Raw genomic sequence first — 26,844 nt, forward strand, 5'->3', positions numbered from 1 at the left:
CAAGCTCGCCGACGCCCCTATGGACCGACAGAAACTTTTCCATTCCTTGGACACGAACTGCGGTCCCCGATCTGACACAATGTCCGCCGGAATCCCGTGGAGACGGACGACATGGTAACCAGGAGCTAGGCCGTCTCGATGGCGGACGGCAACCTGATTAATGGGATGAAGTGGGCCGACTTGGAGAAGCTGTCCACCACCGTGAGGACGACCGTCTTGCCACGGGAAGGGGGAAGGCCTGTGACGAAGTCCAGGGAGATATGGGATCAAGGTCGGGAGGGGACTGGTAGTGGCTGGAGAAGTCCCGCCGGGGGTTGATGGGAGACCTTCCCACAGGCGGAGGCTGGGCATGCTTTCACGTAGTCCGTGACGTCCTTCCTGTAGTCCGGCCACCAGAACCGCTGGGCTATAAGGTGGATCATCCTGTTGATTCCAGGGTGACACGTGTCCCCAGTGCAGCACCTCAGCGCGCAGTGCGGGGGGGACGAATAGTCGATCCACCGGGCAACACTTGGGAACCGGGTTACCACCTTGGCCCTCCTGAACCTTCTTCTTCACCTCCCACCTAAGGGTGCCCAGGATGTGTTGCGCCGGCAGGATGTTGGTGATGACCTCCTCCTTCTCTGCCGGCTCGTGAATGTGTGACAGGGCATCCGGTTTGGTGTTCTGCGATCCTGGGCAGGTCAGGAACAGTGCCCACGACGCGAATTCAGTCTCTTGGTGAACCGAATGGCCGCCAGGTTCTTGTGGCCGGTTTCTTATGTCACGTCCACATGAGGAGTGGAAACCGATCTCGTAGGACGAAGAAAAAAGGGGAGCTGGATCCAAAATACTCGATGGAGACAGCATAGTTCAAAATGGGTTTTACTGGGACACGCAGGGACAAACAAAAGGTAACAGAACAGTCAGGCACGACGGCCAAGCGGAGCTAATCTGCGTACTGTGAGGCGACAAGGTCAGGAACTGAGAGAATACACCGGCGAAAACCAAGCGAAATCGGGTGGCTTTTATAGCCAGAAGGCACAATCAGTGGGATTGGAATCAGGTGAGCGAGCCCGGCGAGCAGGGAGGGGAGGGGCGCGCACCTGACGCCAATTAGGATGTGACAGTGCCCCCCCTTCAATGGACGCCCCCTGGCGGCCCACCCGGTTTGGAGGGATGAGCCAAGTGGATGTGACAGCAATATTGATATTTTTTCTGTTTCTAAACTATTTAGAGAAATTATGCAGTGTTTACAAATTATTCATGGCCCCTCAAAAGAAAATAGAGTGATACCTTGGTTTACGAACCCCTTGGCTTACAAACTTTTCGGTTTACGAACGTCAAATTTATGAACATTTTACCTTGACATACGAACTATTTTTCAGGATACATACAGAGCGCCACAATGAGTGATGTGTCGTTTGTGAACGAGCCCGTTCTCTAGTGACGGGTCCAGCGACACTGAGGCGTCGATGCGTGCGCCGAGCTTCCAGGGCAAACCCCGTGTCGGTGCGCGTACCGCTTTTAGAAAGTCACGTGACCACTACCGGAACCACTGTTTATGCACACTCAGAGGTGCAGCGCTGTATGTCAGGACACGTTGCACGCACGGAAGTCCTGCTCTTATACTGGAAGTCCATGGAGGCAACGTTCCCTCACCTATTTATATAGGCCACACAGGTGTTGTTCACACTGGCTTCTTCAGTGCCTTGTGAGAAGATCTTCTCAAAGGCGGGGGAAATTGCCTAAAAAAAGAAATAGACTGAATAACAAAACGCTGCAGAAACTATTTCTTTAAATAAAAATCTTAAATTACAATGAGTCCATTGTCATTCACAACACTTTTACTTAGGCATTCAGACAAATGCTCACTTAATTTGTCAATTGCATCTCGAATATCAAAGATTTTTTAAATGAAATTACGTTTATGTAAAAAAAAAATGTGAATGCAAATGCCTAATCAATGGAATTGGATAACATTGATTTGACAGATCAGTGCCAAATGACCCTGACAAATGTTTCCTGCAAGTCCACCAGGTGTCAGTATTTAGCAACAGTATTCAGCAACACAGTGTCAATACATTGTGTCACTGTCGAAACGATACAGGATGCCCCATCTACCCATCACTACCGTTCTCCAAAAAATAAAATAGCAGCCGACATTTTTTCGTCCTCTATTCCTCGCCCCCTGTCTTCGGTTAAAGCCACGTGATTGGTCAAGAACGCAGCAGTGAGGGGAGGTGGTTTAAACATTAAAGAGACAGCCAGACGGTAGAGAGGGTCAAAATGGATAGAGAACAGCGAAATTTGGACTAGTTTCATTCAACTTTGATAGTTCAAAGAAAGAGTGTAGACTGCAAGGTTAAAATTCCCATCAATCAGGCTATACAAATAACCCGCACAATCCATCTGTACACTTGATGCAGAAAGCTATCATCCCAGCTAAACAGAACACAATTGATGAGAAACTAGGTAAAATTATTGCAGAGAAAGCACCTACAATGAATCATTCCTCAAGATGGTGAAAGGCTACGTTCCTCATCAAGTGTTTAATGCTGATGAAACCGGCCACTTCCATTCCATCAAGCCATCAACGACCATCACAAAGGTCAATAAAACGACTTTATTATATAGTACAGTTTATTTCTTTAATGAAATACCATAGCACATTTATTATACATAAAATAAGGTACATTTTGTGTAGTTTTAAGGCTTAGAAAATTAGAAAGTAGAACATTGTTTTATGGGGACCTGGGAACGGATTATTCTTATTTTAATGGTTTCTTATGGGAAATTAATTTTTGGGGTACACTGTTTTCACCTTACACACTCTGGGAACCAATTAAGTTCGTCAACCAAAGTATCACTGTCTTTGAAAAACTTTCTTCATTCATTAAAGTTACGGCTTATAGTCCAATGCACCTTATATATGGAAAAAGTTTAAAAATACACCTTTCATTGGGGGTGAGCCTTATACTCCGGTGCACCTTGTACACCGGAAAATACGGTACTTATTCCAGCTACCTTGTGCGACGTGCTTCTCATTCATCCCTGTAGCGCCACAATGCTTTTATACAGTCAGACGCTGAGCGTCTACTTGCATTGTAGAGTGGGTTGATCTCCTGTGCAAACCTGAACGCTCATTGGACAATTGCTGGGCTTTATCTTGCCCAGCGTCCCTGGGCCTCCTTGGGACAGTGGACTGTTCTGGATGCACTGCTTCTACACAGTGATTGGATCAGCTTTCCGAGGCGGAAAAATTGAGATTCTCATTTGAATGACCAGCAGCTGCAACTGTTGTCTTGACATATTTGCATATCATTACTTCTTTAAAGCAAATAATATTATTCAAGGTAATTAAGCAGACATGCACTAAATTGGTAACCTTTCCCTCAAACAAATTCTCAAATTTGATAACTTGAATACATTTTGTAATTTAGCTGTATAAGGTCCGTATCCTTTTTTGGGACGCCTGACCTGTGTTTTGCATTGACACTGATTAGCACATTTTAGTCTAGAATTCTTCATCGGAAGACTTTGGGTTTGTTGTTGTACCCTTCACAGGTTTGAGACATTCTGCAGAATCCCCTCATAACCAAGCATTTTCTGTTTCAGGGTGATCTTTTCTTGATGTGCTTCATTTTTGAATGCTTAAACTGAGCTGATGTAGCCTATATTATTTTTTTATATGGTGCTTCATTCATTCATTCAAGCTGATGTACACATATTGTATATACCGAATGTTTACAGTGTAAGTCTGTTTTGCAGGCACATACTTTATTTCACATTCCATATAAGGGCTGTCATGTTGCCTTGGCACAAAGCTCCTCACCCATCAAGGGTGCCTCAAAACAAGAGATGAATGGTCACGCCACCAGGTTGAAGCCTCCATGGGTGGTCCTATCTGATCAACATGCTTGTACATGGGGCCCTTTGCCTCTCAACCCATAGAGTGGAAAATTTAACAGACACGGCAAACCGTACTGTTGGGGCCCTTTCACCGCTTTTGCAAAAACACACATTCCCTTTTCTAACTCACCCATGTTCTCGGGTGCTGTTTCTCACTGTCAATGAAGACCATAACGTATCCCATGGGAGAGAGGAAACACATGCAAATTTAATGTAAACTCATTTTGAGGTGTTTCTGCAATTTCAATGTTGCAATCGAATGTGTTCAAGAACTGTTGGTCGCTTTGTGCCCAAATTTAAAATGTTATGCCCATCAGATTAAAAAGAGCAGCATTGTGTGAGTTTTGCTGATTATCTTGTGCTCTTCAGGGAGCATTCAAAAACATGCTTTGACAGAAACGTGCACGCACGACATACGTACATTTGACTTCATTGTAAAGTCAGTCATCCATTTCAGCTTCAACTTTGACCCACATCCACTGGTATGTGACAGTAATCATGTATGTAAGAATGCAAGTGAGGCAGATGAGTGGGGGACCGCGAAGGGAGAAAGACAACCAGTTTGGGGCCATATAGATTTACATAGTACTGTATGCCACACAGTGAGTTCATTCAGTTGTCTTTCCATCTTGTCCTGCTGCATGATGAAACAATGCATGCAGCTTCAGGCTTGTTGTGGGAGAGTTGAATTCAGAAGTAACGGGGTTCCCTTCGAAAGTTGTTGAAACCTGCCCGTAGTCCTTCACATTGTATCATAGATAACTGACTTCATGAAGACCCAACCGTTCGTCCAATCCATTGACCCTCCCGTCCCATGTACCTTAGATTTAAAAAAGCAAGTATGAACAGCATTTTGTCCCGTGGTTCTCCGTAACCTTATTTTACCTTTTTGCTGTCATTACATTGATCATTGCTTGCAATTTTTGTAAGACAGATCATGCAGTGTTTTAACTGCTTAATTTGTTTGCCAGTTTACATCATTTCAATTTTATCCCATCTGACAACCCATTTATCAGTGCCCTGTAAATTCACCTCTTACTATGATCAATGGTTCAACATTAGAACATTGTCATTTAGCAGGAGTGCATTACAAATCAGCCCTGCTCCATGTTCTTACCATAAATATGATACTTCACAGTTATCAAATAAATTAGAGTCAAAGGGGTACTTCATCAAATTAATAGGACCACTGGCAGACGTTATAATGTTTGTTTTTTGGGGGAAATTTAAGAGGAATGTTGGCATTGCTATATGAACACTCAGATGCTTGCCAATACTCTACTTGGTTTTAATTACTTGATAGTTGAGTCTCATTTCACAGACTGATGAATTAGTTTTATGCGCACACACACTCTCTCGCACACACACACACACACACACACACACACACACACACACACACACACACATAAACGATAGTTGCAATTTGAAGTTTAACATTTCGAAAATAAACGTTTCCATCATCCAATGAGCCAATAAAGCACCAAAGGAGACATAAACACTATATTCCAACCTCTTTTGAGCTTATGTCTGCTGCATATTTTGCTATCAGTATAGACCTAAAAAAAATACTCCCAACAATTTTGATTCACAGCGAACATAAAAGGATGGACTGTGTTTCCTCGATGGCTGTTTGCTAATTATTTGTGAGAATATAAGCACTATCCACTCTGGTTATCAGAGCTGACAGATGCTTGGATGGGCTGTTTTTTTTGTTTTGGACATCTTTGGACATGTCATTGTAGCCACAACAAAAGGCATTCGGGATCTTTAAAAAAGAAAAGAAAATCATCAAAAATAATCAATCACATTGCCCCTGAAAGTTTAAAAGTGAGCATAAAATGTAGCAGTGGAAGCTACTTGGATAGTGGTATGCAATTCCAAAGTTAGCTGAAAGATAACAACTTGACTCGGCCCTGATTGCTGCTATTGTTCATAATGTATATTCATTAGAGCACCCCCCTAAAAAAAACAACGCACAATCCAAAGTTAGCTGAAATAATGTGGTGATTATGTTGTCAAACTGAATGGTTTGCAGAACAAAATATACAATATGAAAAAGGTTAAAACAATGGAGAGTCAGACAAAAAAAATCTGGAAGTAAATTTGCAACAGGATGGGAAGGATAATTTATCACTGGATTGTTGTTTCATTACCATAATCTACCAGCCGAAAAAGTTGTTTTTTTAAAAGATATTTTGTTACTTGTCTTATTTTGTTTTGCTAATTCCTATTGACTTGTGTTTTATTAATTTTCTAAAGTCAAGGCCTGGAGGCCAGATCTTGCCTGCCGCATCATTTTATGTGTCAAGTTGCGCGAGGCTTATGAAACTTTGAACCAAAATTTCAAATTGTCATATGTAATCCACAACAACAGTCATTTTTATTTTAAAACTAATTAGTCATCAATTTGTTGTTCTCTGTGTATCTAATTTGTGGAGGGAATTAAACATTTATATGGTTTCCCCCAAAATCCATAAATGAGTATAACACCCGTCTTCTACATATACATTAGAATCGTAGTTTTGGACTCTAGAGTCAAGAATTTCAAATGTAGTTTGTCCTGGGCTATTGCGGTGGTGTACTTGAGTACTGCTTGTGTTGATTAATGTTCAGTGCCCCAATGAAATAAAAACAAATGAAAAAAAGGTACTTGATCTCCATTGCCTTACCAGCACTTTGTGGTAGGGACCGCGATCATTTATTTTCTCCTTTTTTCACTGTTTTCCATCAGAATGGCTCTGTCTCAGAATGCCATCAGAGGAAAAGAAAAGCTCCAGCCCCTCCCGTGACCCCGGATTCCATTACCCCAGACCCTTATGGCACACTTACTTCAGCAACTTCCACCCTTGATAGCCAAGCAAATGAAACAAATTCTTCAGCCTTCTGCACAAAGATGTCCCAGTCAACCACTTCTGCTGCTGTAAAATCAACAGTGAAGCCACAATCCTTGAAGGTTAAGGTTCACCCTCCATCTGTTTTCACTGCTGCACCCATCAGTGCCTCCCCAACTCCAAGCAGCAGCACTGCCGACAGTCAAGGTCTTCAGGACTCCAGCTCGGAACTCAGCCACGGCCTAGATTCGGATCTTGACACAGATGACATTTTTTCCCATTACAGTACCCTCACTAGCAGCAGTGCGAGTGGATCAGTGCGTAGCAAACTCCCGACAAAAAGTTCCAGTACCAAAATTAAGGAATTAGATAAGGTTAACAATAGGATCTCAAGAGAAGTGAGTGAGTCAGCCCTTAACCTTAAACTGGATGAAGTTGAAAACAACAGATACGGCAGAATGGGTAAATATGAACACAGCACATCAAAACACAACAAGGTACAAAACCAGCATGAAATGAGTTGCAAATAGATTGGGCTTTCAATTGTGCACCTTTGTTGGGTCATGATTGAAGTGGTGCTTTAAATAGCGATTACTCTGTCATTTACATTTTACTGTCGGACAATTTTAACACAGGACAATTTTCCCTTCTAAAACTACAGATACTAGTGATATGTAATCAAGGACTATTTACTCATGTTAGCGTTTTCATAATCCCCGTTATGGAGATTGTCATGGAACAATTTGACCACATTGGGATTTAACTTCCATCATTTATGATTTACAATTTTTTGCTTCTGCTAGGGAAACATTCAGAATATGTTCAAAGGAATTTCTGTGTTTGATCACTAAGATCTTGCCTTAGAATGTGGTGTGCCTTACATTTGGAAAACCTTTAAAAAAATATATATATTATATTTGGAACTTTTTTCATTCATTGAAGGCGCGCCTTGTTGTCCGGTGCACCTTACATATGGACAAAGTTTGAAAATACACCATTCATTGGGGGTAATAATAATAATAATAATAATAATAATAATAATCTTTTCCTTTCGGCTTTTCCCTTCAAGGGGTCCCCACAGCAAATCAGTGTCCTCCATCTTTAGAGGTTTGATCCGCATGTTTGTGTTGGCCAAGCTCTTACGTCGGATGCCCTTCCTGACACAACCCTCTGTATTTATCCGGGCTTGGGACCGGCACAAGAATAATAATAATAATAATAATGTACATTTCATTTATAATCGATGAAAAGGTTTCTTCAGCCGTCATCTGTACTTCTTTGAAGGTGTCGGACGTTTCGCTTCTTATCCAAGAAATTTCATCAACAAACTAAAGACTTACTGGTAGTTTAGGCCCTCTACATATATATATATATATATATATATATATATATATATATATATATATATATATATATATATATATCCCTGTCCAGACATGGCGGTGCCGGACTCTGCTATGATAGGTCCCTGCTCTTGGGTTGGGGCGAGCAGAGGACTACTCTCTGCCGCTGCTCCACTGATAGTTCCTGTCGTTCTGACTAACGACTGGCCTGATTGCCCCCCTTCGACCGGTATCACCTCATGAGCATTACGAAAGTTGCCTAACCTGTTTTGCCTAAGCAGGCTTTTATATGAACGATCCAAATTGAACCTCACCCCACCAGACTGGTTTAATGAAGGATTTTGTTGTTTTATGAGAATCGCTTCTTTTACTCCCCTTTCAAACCATCTATGTTCTTTTGCTAAGATTTTAACCTCATTGTCATCAAATGAGTGGTTGCTAGCTTTTAGGTGCATATGTACTGCCGATTGAGGCGCACTAGTATTATCCCTGCGATGTTGATAGTCTTTTTTTGAGAATTTGTTTAGTCTCCCCAATGTACTGCTCTTGACAATTTTCATTTTTTAAGGCAAAAATTAGTGCATCCAAAGATAGGCTGTACTTTGTTTTTCATTTGGCAGCCTATCTTTTGTTTGCACTAATTTTTGCCTTAGTGTTTATTGGTTTGAAATACAGTAAAGTCTCGTTATATCGATATCGGATATATCGATAGTCCTGGTTATATCGATACTATTTCTATGCACGCATGGAGAAAATTACATGCAAACAGGGTCGGATATATCGATAGTCCCGGTTATATCGATATTTTTTCGGACTCCCTTGAATATCGATATAACGAGACTTTACTGTAACTAGGAATTTTGTGTTGCCAAAGCACTCATAGTTTTTCAGAAACCCCTGCAATGTCAGGTACTGCTACTCCTCTGCTTTTAATAGAATTTTTCAGAATTGTTGGTTTCATTCCCTATTCTTTTGACATTTGTTAAAGGACAACCAACGTCACTTTTTTGTTTCCTAACTGAAATCAGAAAAACGTTCTATAGCATCAAAAATACCCAAAACACGCAGGATGATATTTTTATTCAAATGCAAAACACCAATAAAAGTGACTTAACGTGTCCAAGTCAGGCCAAGACGTCTTGCATTGCTGGAGAATCAAAACAATGGCTTCAGATTCGGAGAATGTTTTCTTGTTACACATCCAGTTATGAATATGATTCAAATAGTTCTGAAGAAGAAAGCATACATGTTTGCAATCGATTAAAGATTTTATTCTGTGTCATTCTGAGGCATCAGGGGTGGGAAATGTCGCATCCAAGGGAGGCAGAACATGGTGACAAAGCCGTGTAGGGAATTAGTCAGCCCGTTTCCACAGGCTGATAAATTCCTTCCATGGAGCTTGGTCGCCCTCTTATGGCGGCTTTTTGGTGCAACACGAGGTTTTCAGACCAAACAAGTACAGCAAAAAACATTGACATGATGAAAGGACTGCTACAATGTGTCTTTTTTTCGGTCAGGGACGTTCCTTCCGTGACGTCACGTACGGACTCGTCACCAACTCAAAAACAAGACTTCCTGAATATTCAGCGTGAGTCTTAAAACGTAAAATACACCTATATGCGGTGGAATCTTTGTAAAATACGCTCAGTAGAAGTCATTTGAAGCCATTTTACAAACTTGACCGGAGATGTCGGTTGTCCTTTAAAAGAGCACTAACTGTGGGTACCCTCAGTTAGTGAGTGCTTCCTGACATGTTTTGACTCCTTTTCTCTACCTTCGACGCTTGTAGGTATTAGTTTAGCCCTAAGCTGGAGGATTCTAATAACTCCTAGTTTGTGTTGTAGAGGGTTGTTAGATTCGAAAAGTAAGTATTGGTCAGCGTGCGTGGCTTTCCTAAAGACTTCTGTTTTTAGCGCTCTGTCCTCTTTTATAATTACTTTACAATCCAAAAAGGCTAGTTGGTTCTCTTTAATGTCCTCGCAAGTAAATTTAATATTGATATCTACTGAGTTGAGGTGACCTGTGAAGGATTGCATTTCTTGTTTTTTAATTTTGACAAAAGTGGCGTCCACATATCTAAGAGGTTTTGTCCCCGGGAAGGATGTGAGAGCCTGTTTCTCCATCTCTTTCATGTATAAATTAGCCACTATGCGTGAATCTGGTGAGCCCATAGCACAACCATGAATTTATTTGTAAAATGTTTCCCTTTGGTTTCAAAAATATGTTTCATAAGAGGATAAAAATGACAATAATAAAACATAATCGAAGTAGAGTTTTACCCTGGAATTGAACAAACAACATGAGAATCAGTATTCTAATTCCCTGCAGGGAGGGGTATCATGAAATTTTGAACTGGTTCAACTTCAATTCCCAGTACCTTGAAATTAGTTATTGTATTTCGAGCATCATAGATGTTTGTAGAGAAGAGATAATATTACCTCCTATTGACTAGTACATTGATATTTCCCGTGTGCCTTTACCTTCCAGGAACAACTAGTCACCCAGCTCCACCCAAGCCTCGTCGATCACCAGCCTGGGAACACCCTAACCTCTCAACCCATCCTCTGTTCTCACCTTCAGAAAGCACTGCCCCACAGAGCACCGTCGAAGATGAGGAAGGCGCTTCACAGCGTAGGTGCCATGTGGACGAATTATTTGTTTAATCCCTCCCCACACACACACACACACACACTTCCACAACCCCCACCGAATAGTTTGACTGAACGGAAACACACACACACACACACACACACACTGGAAAAAAACTCCAAAATGTTCAGTTTCGCTTGATTTGACTATTTACAGTTATGTGATTTTTTTTTTTTAATTCTACATACTACCTATGCTATTTCAGACGTCCAATAAAACTAAAATGACAAATTCAAATGATTTTTTTTACTTGGGAGGTATTAAAATTTTAATATTTGGTAGAGTAACCCTAGTTTCCAGCCATCTTGGCCTGTCCTGCATCCATTTTTCACATTGCTGTTGACTGACTATCTATCAAGCACCTACGCTTCATTTTATTTTCGAAGCCCTCTTCTTCTTCATCACAGTCCAGGAATTTTCCATACAATTCAGGTTTGGAGATTGAACATGCCATAAAAGAGTGTTGATATGATGGTCCTTCCTCCTCACCTTGATCTTCTTTCGTTTTTTGGGAGTCCTTCTTGGGGAAAAAAAGTTCTGAGTGTTGGAGAACATTGTCAGGCATTAACTTTCTTTCAAGGATTACTTTCCATGTTCCCTTCGTAACGATGAATCTACCTGACTTCAGCCTTGTTGAAGTATCCTCAGATCATCACCAATTCCCCCACCAGACATTGGGGCTTGTCTGCATCTCCAGGTCTCAGTCTAAACATGAGACAACCACGTGTTGGACAATTACAACAATTATTCTTCTCTATACACCCCAATGTGATCCAATTTATATGGTGTTGTGAGAAACTCCAGCATGGATCTTTTGTTGTCTTTGAAGGGAGGCTTTTCCTTTCAAAAAACTTCATCTCTATCTCTCGGAGGTTGTTTCAAACTTCTCGCTGTGCGTGATGTAATTATCCTACGGTTCAGAAGTGACGTGTGAATCAGGTGGCAGTCATTTCGGTTGGTGGAGAGATTTTCTTCGCCCTCTGCCAGGCTATAGCTTTGTTGTTCGCAATTTCTGCCACTTGACCTTGTTCTTATGATGAAAGCAAACCGACGTATACCATGTCCCTTTCTTTCAATGTCCACTGTTGATGCAATGTTGATCACAGCAGCGCGGAATAAAACGCGACAAAAGAAGGCGGGCGGGGCGAATAAAATGGCACACTCGCGATCGGAAACCGGAAAGCAACAAACGTACGCGATCGCACCTAACAATCACCTTGTGCAAAGCAAACTGTTGGATTTGCCAGCACAAGACACAGCGATGCACTTTCGTCGTAATCATGTCACTGGTGAGGTGACAGTGACTCGTTGAAATGAAATGAAATTGAAGTGTCGCGAGCGGCGGCCCCGCCCCAGCTGTCAACTCGCACGTGACAATTTAGCGTGACTATTCACACGCTGTTCCGGTGTGTGTGAAAACACTAGCTCTGATTGACTTACCATGACACATGACTCTACCCTTTAGCCAATCACAATCACTTCTATCGCATCTTGACAGGGGGCACCCCCTGTCAAGATGCAAGTGTAGCAACACAGAAACATTGGCAAGTGTTTGTTTTGTCCCTGCTCATTGAGTTAGACAATGCTTTCCTAACAGCCTAGAGTCATAAGAAGTCGTGCGCTATTCTCGAACCTGAACGCACCCCAACTGGATGACAAATAAACAGAGCATAGTAGACGTGTACGGCTGGTAGTTTCTTCAATTTATTCATAGTAACGCACCACATTTGAACTGAGGCTGAACACGAACCTGTGGTGTTTATTTTCCGGTTCCATAATAGTAAAATCATCTGCAAAAAGCTCCTCGGAGGCGATGGAGGTGTGAATTCAGAGAGAGGGGGTGTGGAAAGTAGCGCCGGCTGGAGCACTGTTCGGTCGTGTGCTTCCGCCGAAGATCACTCCGCCAGATCCGAAGGTCGTGTGCTTTGGTGTTCTAGCCGTGGTGGATGTGTAATATGAAAATAGTGCTTGTTATAAGGTTTAATTTTCATAAATTTGACGTTCGTAAGACGAAAAGTTCGTAATATAAGGTGTTCGTAAGTTGAGGTCTCACTGTGTGTGTCTCTGTGTGTGTGTCTCTGTGTGTGTGCGTGCGTGTGTGTGTGTGTGTGTGTGTGTGTGTGTGTGTGTGTGTGTGTGTGTGTGTGTGTGTGTGTGTGTGTGTGTGTGTGTGTGTGTGTGTGTGTGTGTGTGTGTGTGTGTTTATCTAACCATTGTCTAACACCCCCCTCAACTTTGGATGGGCTTTGGGGGAAAAATCCGGGTTAGCCTCAAGAAATCCGGGTTAGCCGGGTTAGCCTCAAGAAATGACACCAAACTATTTGGTCCTGTGAGTAACAACTCTTTTTCTTTCAGCTTGGCTGCATTCTGTAAAGGGTGTGACAGCCAATGTCCAGGACCCTGAACCTGAGACATTATCCCTGGGAAAAAGCAGCAGTGGCAGCAGTTTGCCAGATCAGGGTTATGCCGCTTCAGAGGGAATTGTAGATGGTGAGGACTCAGGCCTGGTGAGCTCCCCATGCGTCGCCCATCCTACATCCCCAGATGGGAGTTTGTTTTTTGATCGAGGTTTTGGAGCTACAAGAGAGCAACTGCAGAGGCCTGTCCAAGACATTTCCTGTGACAGTGATAAAGGATCAAATCATGGGTAAATAAGTCATGAAACATGATTTGAGAAAGTGTGATTGACCAAAGTAGAATTAAGGTCTGTCTGGTTTTATCTGCGACGCTTAATAATGTTTGTTTGTACAGTCTGAATTGTTTCCCAAGGCATACTGGGCAGTCTTGGTACTCTGGTTAAGATGAAACAAAAATCAACCTGCAAATCAAGCAAGATGCCGAATACACCCATTTGGTCCTTTACTCCCCATGTTTGCTTGGGCCTTTTCATCTGAAAAATTGCTTCAATTAACTTTGCAGTTCACCTTTTCGTCACCACAGTGTTTTCACATGAATAAATATTTTGATTGACCATCATCTTAAATGGATAAAAAAAATACAAAATACACTTCACTTTTTTACAAGGTTGGCCCTTTTAGCCAGCAAAGAAGTTTTAATGTTGCTCAAACACCGGCACTGTTTTGTTTGTCATCCTTGTTTTACTGTAGTTTCCACATTGTGTGCACGCTTGCCGCTCTCTACCTGGGTGTAAATGTGAGTTGCACGCAGGCATACCATCGGAAAATCACCACACACATCCATGCATAATTCTCACGCAAACAGTGACCCCACAAAGGCAAAAATAAAATTACAAAATAAAACAGCTTTTATGCTTGTTTGTGGCACAGCTGGATAAAAATGTGGGCACAAACGCGGAGCAGAGCGACATCAGACACAGAGGAAAAAACGAGCAGCTAACAAAAGAGAAAGACACAGTAGTACTATAAAATAGGCAAAGCCTCTAATATTTGACAATTGTGTTTGTGAAGCCGTTTGCGACTTAAGAATGCCAACCAAGTTAGGGGAACATTGTCCCCACCTTATACAATCTGATGCTGTGGTGCCCATTACTCTACTAATTGTATTTGCTAAATAATTTACAGGACTGTATTAGTCAATTGAGAAATCCTCCTTTTTCTTGTAGGGATTGATTCTGTTGCTTAACCAAGTTTTCGACTTGTATTGCAGATGTATCTATTTAAATCAAGCACCTCCATCTCCTCTGCAGGAGTAATGTTCGAGAAAGATGAGTGTTACATTGTCATTAACCAAATAACAGGATGTAAACATAAGCCTCAGAAGAGGAATAACTGATGCATGCTGTACAGTTGATCCGCAAAACGGCACTTATCACGGGGAACCGTGACATCAGTGAATACGTTTACATAGATGCATTTGTCTTTCCCACAATCCTGCCACTGAAAAATATCCTCCCAGCATAAGGGAGCAGTCGACCATTCTTCACTGGAGGGATGATGTTAGCTAGGTGATTTGCTGGGTCACTTTGTCAAATATTTCGACTGCCCAACAGTTTTGCTGTTAAAAACGAGACAGTTGGATTTGGTGATTTGTGTCATGCCAGTAATTTATATCTGAAGAGTTACTCATCACAGCTCATTGATAGAAGTGTCAGCAGTTATATTTTTGGTTTATTCTTATTTTTTGCTCGATTTAATTCTCATCATGTCATGTCTTTAGTTTCATACCCAAATGTGGTATAGCATGGCTGCTGTATTCTGTCCTAAATCAAGGGCCTTCATGGAAAGCAAATATCACTTTCATGAAATCAAATGTGTGTGATAATGTGCCCAGAATGGGAATTTAGCATCAATGATCTCATTCATCAAGATTTAATGAACCCCGGCACTGATGCTTTTGTCTGGTGAGTGTTCCAGGAAAGCAAACTTTTTTTTTCTGCGTTAAGAAGACAGCCCTTCCCAAGTTCTTTTGAAGCTTGAACTTCGATTGGATTTGGCTTTCTTGTTGTGGCTGAATTGCTAGTATCTCATGGGAATGGTCTTTTTAACCTTCTTTTCAAAGCAAATTGAAATTTGAACTGCACACAAAGTTCTGAATGTATGAAAATCAAATGTGTCAATTGGGGCTGGATCTTATTATAGGTATCCACATGCCATCATCACATATGAATGCAAGATGCAATAAGTGTGTTTTCTACTGATTTTTATTTTTGTGTACTGTCCTCAGTCAAAGCTACCTCCAGGCAAAGTCAAGAAACATAAAGAGCACCTTTGAAGAGAAATATAAATGGCTCCATCAGATACAAATGGAAGCAGACGATTCAGGTGAGGTAGCAAGCCACAGTGTGATATTCTGATGTAATTTAACAATCTGACTTTCTTCAAATATTCTCACTCTTACTAAATTATCTGTTTTGGTATCAATTACTCATATTTAAATATAGTTGAGTGTGAAGAATGATCAAATGTAAACACGCACACACGAAACAAGCAAAATAAACAAAAAAAAGTGAAAGAAAAAACAAAAAAACAAAGTGAAATGGTTAGAAAGTAGATAGAAAACATTGAAATTTGGACTTGTTTCAACTTTATTGATAGTTCAATGGCAGAGTGCAGACTGCAAGGTTAAAATATCCCATCCATCAGGCTCCACAAATAACCCCCACAAGTCATCTGTACAATTTAAAGAGAAGATACAAGCAAGGGAACCAGCTATGAATGAAGTTTCTAGTGTGTGCCTGCATCTGTTGCAATATCACAACTTCCAAGATATCCCACCCAGAGCTCCTTGAGACACTTTATGCAAAAAGCTATCCATTCCATCAAGCTATCGACCATCACAAAGGTGAATAAAACAACTTTATTATACAGTACAGTTTATTTCTTTAATTATAATACCACAGCACATTTATTATACATAAAATAAGGATAAGGTATATTATGTGTAGTTTTAAGCCTTATTTAGTATAAAATCATGTTTTATGGGGACCCCGGAACTGATTATTCTCATTTTATTGGTTTCCTATGGGAAATGGGATATTAATGTTTGGAATACTATTTGAGTTACTTCCGGGTTGAGTGAACGCTGGCGCGTGTGGCTGCCGCTGCTCACCCGCAGAAAAACTGATCCTGTGACTGTAAAGCAGGGGTCGGGAACCTATGGCTCGCGAGCCATATATGGCTCTTTTGATGATTGCATATGGCTCGCCGATAAATATTACATATTATAATACATATTGTCGTTTTTTTCGTCGTTCATTTCCCGTTGGGGCTGCAGTTGGCGGAAAGCGCAATTTTGATTGGATGACACTGACCTAGAATGGCCGAAAGCGCCATGTTGATTGGATGATAGTGGCCGTCATGTTGAAACAGGTAAACGCCCCTTTAAATGAGCTCAACTAGTGCACTTCAGCGTTAATGCACCGGAGCATTAGAGGAGAGAAAATGTTCTGATTCTAATTTGCAATGAAACAATACCATCGATGAAACAGTTGAATGTCAGTGACATTTTAACAAGCCCCATGTTAACGTTAGCATCGATAGCAAGTGTGGAAGCTTATGAGTCGTGTGCAGGGTAGCTAGCAGTAACTTTGCCTCTGGACCGGCAAATTGAATTTGATTCCGATCGTTTTCCTGGATTTTTACCAAACACGAGGAACGGAAAACCATCCATGTTAACGGTGAGTACTATCACAAAGTTATTTTAAATAATACATTCTGATATTTTGTTGAAAAGTGGCCGCGCGCGCGTGTGTGTGTGTGCGCGCGCACACACGCGAGCGTATGTATGTGCGCGCGCGCTCGTGCGTCTGGCTCTCGCTGAAAAACATTTCTAAATATTTTACTTTTATGGCTCTCTTAGTCAAAAAGGTTCCCCACCCCTGCTGTAAAGTGACCTTGAGAGTTTTGAAAGGCGCTTAGAAATGAAATGGATTATTATAAAACATTGATCAAAGCATAAAATTGATCAATGTTCATGACAACTGGGTCTGTGACTAATGAATCAAAATTGTTACACTTCAGTGGACTGTAAATGTCCTTAGTGGTTGTTGTATGTCTTGCCATCCTTTATGGTATTGGTCTTTTCCAAGTAATGTAATTGCATTTCAACAGCGATTCACCGTGTGCCAGTATCTGCCATGGACATGAATGTCCCTGTAACTGCCATTGATGAAATGCTGGAAGACTATAAACCTCTTGTTAAAGACAAAATGGCAACAAAACTCACTGCGATGGAGTTAGCAGATCATCAAGGTAAGACAAACAAACAGCCAAGGTGCACTAGTGTGTGATCTGCGCTGATTACACTACATCAGCTTCAGGATCAAGCACACTTATTTCTACCGTTGAAATCATTGGAAATAGAATAAATCCTTCCAGAAGCAAATCATGCCCATAAAAACTGATTTTTGTTTTAGTTTAGTTAAAAATGCTTCCTGTTTTTACTGAGAAGATTTGCATGTGTGCAGGTCTGCATGAGCATATGTGACCCCCTACCCCAGGGGTCGGGAACCTATGGCTCTTATATGGCTCTTTTGATGATTGCATATGGCTCGCCGATAAATATTACATATTATAATACATATTGTCGTTTTTTTCGTCGTTCATTTCCCGTTGGGGCTGCAGTTGGCGGAAAGCGCAATTTTGATTGGATGACACTGACCTAGAATGGTCGAAAGCGCCATGTTGATTGGATGATAGTGGCCGTCATGTTGAAACAGGTAAACGCCCCTTTAAATGAGCCCAACTAGTGCACTTCAGCGTTAATGCACCGGAGCATTAGAGGAGAGAAAATGTTCTGATTCTAATTTGCAATGAAACAATACCATCGATGAAACAGTCGAATGTCAGTGACATTTTAACAAGCCCCATGTTAACGTTAGCATCGATAGCAAGTGTGGAAGCTTATGAGCCGTGTGCAGGGTAGCTAGCAGTAACTTTGCCTCTGGACCGGCAAATTGAATTCCATTCCGATCGTTTTCCTGGATTTTTACCAAACACGAGGAACGGAAAACCATCCATGTTAACGGTGAGTACTATCACAAAGTTATTTTAAATAATACATTCTGATATTTTGTTGAAAAGTGGCCGCGCGTGCGCGTGTGTGTATGTGCGCGCGCGCGTGTGTGTATGTGCGCGCGCACGCGAGCGTATGTATGTGCGCGCGCACGCGAGCGTATGTATGTGCGCGCACGCGTGCGTGTGGCTCTCGCTGAAAAACATTTCTAAATATTTTACTTTTATGGCTCTCTTAGTCAAAAAGATTCCCGACCCCTGCCCTACCCCTAGCTCGTCCTGTGAATTGTTTTCGCCATAGTTTTTCCTCTGGATTTCGGATAAGGTCCTTAAACATGTTTTTTTTTTCTTTTGTCTATCTTATCACAGGTTCAGAAAATGCTGTAGAGTGGCGCAACAAAAACAATAAAGCTTACACAGCGGATTCCACAAAAAAAAGTTGCATTGTGAATGCTAATCTTGATCCGTGTAGAATCACACTGGGAAATGGGGCAAGTGGGTATACAAATGAAGAGAGAAATAAAGATTTGAAAGAGGACACACAAAGACTGTTATCAGTGAACCCTTCTAAGTCCAAGGACCACAGCAAAAGTGTGACGCTAAAAACTCCCAGTTCTGATCTCATGATGACGAAGAGTGACACTCATTGTTTACACAAGGACAGTGTCATCATGTCCCAAGCCAACCAGGGGTCATTCTCCACAGAAAAAGTGGACAAAACCATTTTTTCCCAAAATAACTCCAGCCCAAGTGTGTTGCCCAGGAAAGTTACTTGCATTCCGACCTCTCGATTTGGAATGAAAACATTCACTGTTGTTCCTCCCAAGCCTTCTGTCATGCAAGGTGGAACGCAAAATGCATCTGCCACATTAACTGCTGGTGCTCTGAAAATTGATGAGCAAGGAAATATCATGAACATGTTGGGTCACCACAACGGTGTCGTTGGTGCAACACAATCAGGAATTACCAGAACTGAGGAATGTCCACTTGTCGGAAAAGCCAAAACGTTTTGGAGCTGTAGTGAAAGACAAGAATGTGCCCTTCCTTGCAGCACAGGTGACAAGGCGAGTAGGAGCTTTGAGAACACTCAAAACGCTGGCAATGCTATGACGACATTGTTCACCGATAGACGGGAACTCCTGAAAACACAACGCACAATGACAAATACTGCAACAAGTGCTCCACCTAAAGAGGCTGGCAGAAAAATCAATGACAGAGTGAAAAGTGTCACCAGTACAAAAGAACCCCAATCAGGAATGAGTAAAGATATTTCAGTCGCTGAAATAATTAATCAACCGCAACCAACACTACCATCCGACCTTCCTGCCTTCCTCAGACCAACCCGGCGTACGTCAAGCCAGTATGTAGCTTCTGCCATCAATAAATACACCCCCATGACACCAACAAAACCCAAAATGGTGTCTCCGCCACACCAGGTACCTCCTTTCACCCAAAATATTGCCTTCCATACACTGGGTCACTCCTTACAAGTGAATCCACGGCAGTCCTCCAAGATATCATTGACTGATAACACATTTAATCAGGCGGGTGTTCACCGCACTGGTCCTGTGAGGTCCATGAGCTACCCCGAATTTGCTTCAGAAGGCCAAAGAGAAGTGGCAGATAACAAGGAAGGAAACTGTGGCGAATACATCAATGACAGCTCCTGTTTGCTCGGACCCGTATCGGACAGAATTAAACACTTTCAGTCGAACACTACGACTCAGAGAGTCACAGTTGAACACGGTAGTCGAGATGTCAAACCTAATCAGTGCGGAAGCCCCAACATTACGTGCAGATCTCCTCAACAATCAACTGGCAAACCCTTGACAGCCACTCATCAAACAGCTGCGGCAAAGCCAGAACCTTCACGCTGTATGTCAGACAGTGCTGTCATTCCTGGACCTCCGCCTGCCAACATATTTGGACCAGTTAAAAAGTTTAAACCAGTGGTCTGTCGCTCATTTGAAAAAGATACCTCTCTGCACAGTAACCTCATGGAGGCCATCCAGGCGGGAGGCGTCAAGGAAAGGCTCAGGAAGGTAAAATCATCCGCTTTTGTTTTGTGTAATAAGAATAATACATGGCGGAGGGAGGGAGGGGCGTTCATAGGATGCAACCAGGAATGTCAAGATATCTGATCTGCCATTACAATCACTGTGTTTCCCACATCTATGTGTCTTTGTGGTGGGTCGTCACGAAAAAATTGTGGTCGTACTTGGTCAATCTGGATCCAATAGAGATCGTGCCACTCTGCTCATTGTGTGTATCTGGTAATTGACCCCCCTCACATTCCTTTCTGGTACAATACTGCAAACACAAGTAGTGTCTAGATTTAATATCGAGTCACTCTGGATCAGAGGCAGAAATATTGCAGCCAGTGTTGATCCGCCCCCATCGCTCCAAGTCGCAGTGGTCATCTCGTTGTTTTTAATTGGTCAGTCTGTATTTTCACTTGGAAACATCACTCCATGTTGGGAAAAGCCTAAATCCAGTCATCAGGATCTTGAGTTAAGGATTAAGCTGCGAAAACACTTATGGGAAGTAAACCAAAGCTATAGTGAGCACGAGCACATATAGTTTACTACTTTCATTATAATATTGTGTAAATAAACTCTGTGATTGTGTAAAGCCTCAAGAAAAAAGGTTGAGTGTAATGCTGTTTTTTATGATATGATATGCTAGCAGACAGCGAAATTACCATATTTTTCCTCTCCTATTGGCATGACTAGACATCCTCATCTCGTGTCAGAAGCAAGAAGGAAGCAGCTTCTGACGAGAATGAGAGGTCTGCTCTTCTTGCTGCGATTCGAGCCCAGGGCAACACTGGAAGGTTGAGGAAGGTAAACTACTCAAGTGCCGACTTACCTGTATGCACATTATCTGATGTCACTGCCAAAAATAAGAATTAGTCTTCCAAAAATGAATGCTTTCATGAATGATGTTTTTGTCAAATAACCTTTCACCTTGAAATTTGATGCTTTCAATGTGTTATTTAGGTTGGCATAAAAACTACTGTACTTCCGGCTTCAAGGCCAAGTTTGCAGCTGTAGACTTTGAGGAGTGCCTGACACATAAAATACCGTATATTCACACCACTGTACTTTTGTGACTTGTTTTTGACAGATTAAATCTGGAGTTTCTGATGAGTTAGAAAGGCTCAGGTCAGCTTCCAGGGAGAACCAAAGAGCAACCTCACCACTTTCTTTGACTTGCACTTCTCCTGTCTTGACATTTGTGCCACCACCCATGCTCGCACCTCGTCCGAATGCCAATGCCCTCATGAACCCCGCCTTGGCCAGAGAGGCAATGATGGAGGCCATCCGTTCTGGATCTGCTGCCGAGAAGCTTAAAAAGGTAGAAATCTGAGAGGAAGAATCTTTCATCCTATGCCGCTCAAGATTGTAGAAACTCTTGGATGTATTATGCTCTGAGCTGTAATGAAAGGCCAGTGGCAAAAGTACTTCTTTACTCGCACATATCCCCACGGATCAAATTACAGCAGACAACTCTGCCTTTCCTCTTGTCCGCTCTGTTCAACAGTGTGCGGAGGAAAGAAAACACATTCGCTGATAGAGACATCAAATATAAAACCGACAGCCATAATGAATTATAATTTGCATTAATTCTACATGCAAGCCCCAAGTATAAAGCCACATCATTTTACCTCAAAAGACGTATTCCTTCTTATCAAAGACTCAAGTAAGAAATTGGAATGGTAAGATGTAGATATAAGAGACCTCAACACAAATACAGTAAAGTCTCGTCATATCGATGTTCTCTGGAGTCGGAAAAAATGTCGATATAACCGTACTATCGATATATCCGTCCTGCGCCGAACTGCATTAAGGGGGGGGGGGGCAATACGTAAATGGGGGATCTTTGATATGGCATGTAATTTTATTGTGTTCATGGATTGCGCATCTAGCATGCTTTTTGTACAGTAGTGAAGTGAAAAATAAACTTATGCATAAAATAAAAACATCTTTACACTTTTTCACTAATTCCTTTCAAAAATGCAACCAATGCAAAATCCTCACGTTGTTCTATACATACGAAACCACGAACGCCTGCATTTACAAACATATGAAAAACAGGGATTGTTGCAAGCGATAAAGATATCTGAATACAACACAATTAAATACATGGATGGGAAACAAAAACTGCAACGTTTACATTGCTTACGTTGATGAAGTATTCTGCGGCGCGTCAAACTCTTATGCGATGGAGGATTTGCTCCTTGTTGGATTCTCCTCGACAGCCACTATTGCCTTGTACTTCGTTCCGAGGTCACAATTCTTACGTTTCCCCATGGTTTAAATTGGTGTTGAACAACAGTACTGTATATAAGCTCTGCTACGCCTTTTTTATTGTGCTCGCGTATGACAGTTCAAAACACGGAAGCTGGTGGAAAATGGCGTCTGCTACACTACGCAAGACACAGGAGCTGGTCACGTGACTTGGTCACGTGACCAACGGCGCGACCGATACAGATTTTGATAATGGTGGTACTCAGTACCAGATATTTGCTTAGGGGTTTTTATACAGTACCGCGTACTGTATAAAAACCCATAAGCAAATATCGATTCACCTTAAACTGCTTTTGTATCGATATAAACATAGCAAAATGGTCGGCGGGAGATGAAAAAGAGCACCGTAGTAACCGGATTATTGTAATAACCATGAATCGTACTAAATGTAACTAATTCAACATAAAAATACTAGAAATTCGGCCGGGAAATGAAAATCGTATCGTAATAAGCAGTAGTATCAATATAACCCATATCGATATAACGAGACGTTACTGTATTTGCTTCATTATTTCTAAATTCTTTATTAGGCCATCATCATCACCACAGTGGAGAGAAACCTAATTACCGACCTCTGTCTTCATCCCAGTCCGGCAAAATCAGAAATGCTTGCAGTTTTCCACTTTTATATTGCTTTCTTTATGGTCGCACTCTCCAATCAGCAGCCCTTTGTCAGCATGTCACAAACCGATATCTTCTTTCTTCTTTTCCTTTCGGCTTTTCCCTTCAAGGGCATACCGTATTAAAATCCATTGTGCTTTGAACTAATATGTCCAAAAAGTATGATTACGGAAATGATGGTTTGATCTTAATTTGCTTGCAAATGGATTGAAATATGGACCTGTCCAATTGAACACAAATCAGATATGGCAAATTCACAGAAAGCTTCATGTTGTCATCCATGAAGAAAACAGGAGGATACACACGTTTATTGCATCTTTTGTCACTTTGTATCACAGGATTTAGTTGTTCTTCCTGTTACGATACATTGCGAGCATAGATCGATGCACCTGCATATATTTGTAATTATTATTATTATTTTTAGAAATGGATAAGTGAAATGTGATCACTTCTTGTTTTATTTCTAATGGCTTGCAAGTGTGTCAAGGCACCATGGTCAGTAATCAAAGTTTTCACTAAAGACAAAGAGGAAACTTCAGTGTGTGTGTGTGTGTGTGTGTGTGTGTGTGTGTGTGTGTGTGTGTGTGTGTGTGTGTGTGTGTGTGTGTGTGTGTGTGTGTGTGTGTGTGTGTGTGTGTGTGTGTGTGTGCGTGTGTGTGTGTGTGTGTGTGTGTGTGTGTGTGTGTGTGTGTGTGTGTGTGTGTGTGTGTGTGTGTGTGTGTGTGTGTGTGTGTGTGTGTGTGTGCGCGCCTGTTTTTCATTTAGGTTGCAGCACCCACAAAGACAGTCCAAGTGAATGGGAAACTGGGAACAATGCATGCGACCTCTTCCAATCTTCCTCGGGAATAAATTTACCATGACAAGCAAAACATCTACAAAATTCTTTTGTTGGGTGTGTTTAACCACAAGACTTTGGAACGGACATTTATCATACTGGTCATGTTTAGTCAATGTTAGAGATCCAAATGCATGACATTAATAGGGCAGATGTGTGTGTGTGTGTGGGGGGGTCCATTTCATAAAATCCTTCACAGCCCTTGACTTTAACTCATAATTAAAAAAAGTGCAAGACTAAAACGACAACATGTCGAGAAATGTATTTTGAGCAGTTTTTGAATGCCGTCCTCTGCAAGGAATGTGTTGTTGCACACACTTGTCTGATAAAGCTATCACAGGTGAAAGGTTTGACATTTTTCATTCATAAAACCAGTTATTTGTCAGCTTGGCTCGCATCAGCCTTTTGGGAAATTGTATCTATCTTGATCTTGCGATCTTTACTCTAGCTTTTGAGGTTTTAACTGGAGCGCGACATAAAAATAAGTGCCAACGAAGCAGAATATTTAACATGATTTGTGCTACTTCTGTTGCCTGTTCTTTTGTTCTGTTTGTTAATTTTTTATTTAGCGCAACTGAGACTTGGATGCCTTTGAGTGTTGTGTTGCTCAGTGTTATGTGCAAAAATGTTTTATTTAATAAGCATTCCAACTGGTGGAATATGTTAATGTTAGTATATCCTTATATTAAATACTTAGCAGAATGAAATACACTTAACGATGTATTTTCGATCAATATGGTAAAAAATGCCAACTTTTTCAATCGTGCTGATGTAGGGATGAAAGCAATGCCTTCATGCCTTTTTTTTTATATTTGTACAGTTTGGGCTTAAAACATTTGTGTTGCTGTTCAACACAAAGGGCTTCACTTGTGTAATTGTTCTCTGAAAGGATGTTCAACACAAATATGTTGTAGATAGTACAACAGATGATCTTAAGGTGAAATTCTTCATTAATTGATAAAGATTTGCAAATGTTGGTAGTAGGACGAGGAAATTAGTTTATGAACAAATATCAGTTGCCTCCTGCGTACTGGCTTTGCAGGGTATTCGTGTTACGCAACATTGCAGTTTGAGGAAATCAGTATAGAATAATAGTGCAATTGTTACCGCTTTCGATACCTCGATGAAAAGTTTACAGTTTGAAGGAGCTGTATTTGATTTTGGGAAGAATTCGTTACTGCTATCAACATGGATTTGGATTTTCTATTTATACTAAGTTTCAGAATGGCCACCGAACTGACAACACTTAAAGATCCATTTGGAGGTGTAAATACTGAATACAATGGATATAAATTCCTAATTTCAGTTGAATAATAATTTCATTTGTGCTCCACGTTTTTCAAACGAAAGCATTCATTTGTTTTACCCAGACCATACAACCAATCTTTGTTTGTTAATAATTTGTTGCTTAATGATTTAATTGACATTGTTGAGCACATTTTAAAAGTAATATTGTATATTTTGTAAACACGATGATCACTTTGGCTTTTGTTTTGTATTATTAGGCGCTCTTTTAGCTGATGGCTAGGGATTTATCAAAGTCATAATATTTTATCCCCCTCCCCCAAACAAGTTTGCACAATGACTTTGTCAACATATTTTTTTGATTGAATAAATACTTTTGTAATTGCACAGCACTTTTAGTCATGTCTTGATTGTTGTCAACAATGTAAATTACTGTGATGGTAAAAGCATCACAGGGGTTTGTCATTTCCAGTAGTACGGCTCTCAGGAAATATAATGTAACATCTCACCCTCTCTGGCTCGTCACGGTTGAGCAGTTTTTCCCGGCTGCAACTCGGCGTCCTGACTCACCACTGTGGCTGCACATAATGACGCTCTTAAACCTGAGTGCTGCCCTGCTTCTTCCAGAAACAGCAACATGTGCAGCACATAGAATATCTAGAAAAAGAAAAAAAAAATACAATCGTCCCTTTAGTGGGAAATTCATTTCATGCTCAAAATACTTCTAGCAGCAATAACATGGGGGATGATAACGCAATATAAATTGCAAAAGAGCCCATGTCTGACCCCTGCAGTGAGACCAAAGTTTTGTTGGGTGACTACACTTACCCGTGTGCATTTTGAGACTTGGCCCATGTGCAGTATGAGGCGAAACTCAACAATTTGGCGGCATAAATTACTACCTACAATTGTCTCGGTTCACTTGTAGTATACTGTGAAACCTAGCTGAATACTGACAAACTGTTTGCAATAAAAATGTCAATCAGTTTTTGACAAAATTGCTTTGTTGCAACAAAAAAAAGCTGTAACTCATCTTGTCCTTTCGAAACAACTGCGTCAGAGGATAAACTACCAGTCGGTCAAAAGGTGGGGACTTGAGAAGTGGGGCTCATTTGTTGTACACTTAAAACCGGCAGCCTCTCACTGCCAGCCTGCTTTATACTTCTCTAGCTGTTTAGCATTTAATATCAGTGAAGGAGTTACAAAATGTTGAAAGTTGGTGTCTGAGCCATACACAACACGACTCCATTTTTGAGGTCTTCTGGTGTCAACAGATTGTGTGTGTATCAGGTGTTGCTGTTTAGGATTCATTCATTTTTTTCTGCCACCTGTTGCCATCCCCAGCGGTTGACCCTGGAAATAGGCGTCACACAGGACTAGTTGCCAGGCAAATGTAGTCTTGGTGAACCTAAAATGCATGTTTTTGGAAAGGAGAAAGGGGATCCAGAAAACAAGCCAAATTCAGCTAAGAATTGTGAGAGCACAGCTCTACACAGAAGATCCTTGGTGAATTTTTGAGGCCCTCATACCCATCCCTGTCAACCTGTACGTTTTTGCCGTACAAAGTACGTTTATTATGCATTTTAAGATGTACGACGTACTAGAAAATCTGTATGGAAAAGCGCAAATTTGTCAATTATGGTTACCATCCGGTATAAACCGACTATCACGAAACGGCAAATC

The 26,844-nt window shown here is 41.3% G+C and overlaps 1 protein-coding gene across 6 annotated transcripts in view; it reads left to right on the plus strand.

Annotated features, from left to right (window-relative positions):
• Positions 1 to 26,844, plus strand: part of cobl (cordon-bleu WH2 repeat protein) — a 63,246-nt gene that overhangs the window by 33,244 nt on the left and 3,158 nt on the right. For 5 of the 6 annotated variants that reach the window (XM_088997996.1, XM_088998000.1, XM_088997999.1 and 2 more), the window contains 9 exons: positions 6,626 to 7,187; positions 10,556 to 10,699; positions 13,073 to 13,364; positions 15,362 to 15,459; positions 17,248 to 17,388; positions 18,520 to 20,192; positions 20,883 to 20,993; positions 21,277 to 21,507; positions 23,847 to 25,553. In XM_088997996.1, the coding sequence (XP_088854122.1) occupies positions 6,626 to 7,187; positions 10,556 to 10,699; positions 13,073 to 13,364; positions 15,362 to 15,459; positions 17,248 to 17,388; positions 18,520 to 20,192; positions 20,883 to 20,993; positions 21,277 to 21,507; positions 23,847 to 23,930 (3,336 nt within the window). In that variant the 3' untranslated portion in view covers positions 23,931 to 25,553. Of the gene's footprint in view, positions 1 to 6,625; positions 7,188 to 10,555; positions 10,700 to 13,072; positions 13,365 to 15,361; positions 15,460 to 17,247; positions 17,389 to 18,519; positions 20,193 to 20,882; positions 20,994 to 21,276; positions 21,508 to 23,846; positions 25,554 to 26,844 lie in introns of those variants that run through there. The other variant, XM_088997998.1, reaches the window with a different exon arrangement.

This window comes from Hippocampus bargibanti, linkage group LG06 (genome assembly GCF_051943395.1).
Source record: "Hippocampus bargibanti isolate YZ-2025 linkage group LG06, ASM5194339v1, whole genome shotgun sequence".
Classification (NCBI taxonomy): domain Eukaryota; kingdom Metazoa; phylum Chordata; class Actinopteri; order Syngnathiformes; family Syngnathidae; genus Hippocampus; species Hippocampus bargibanti.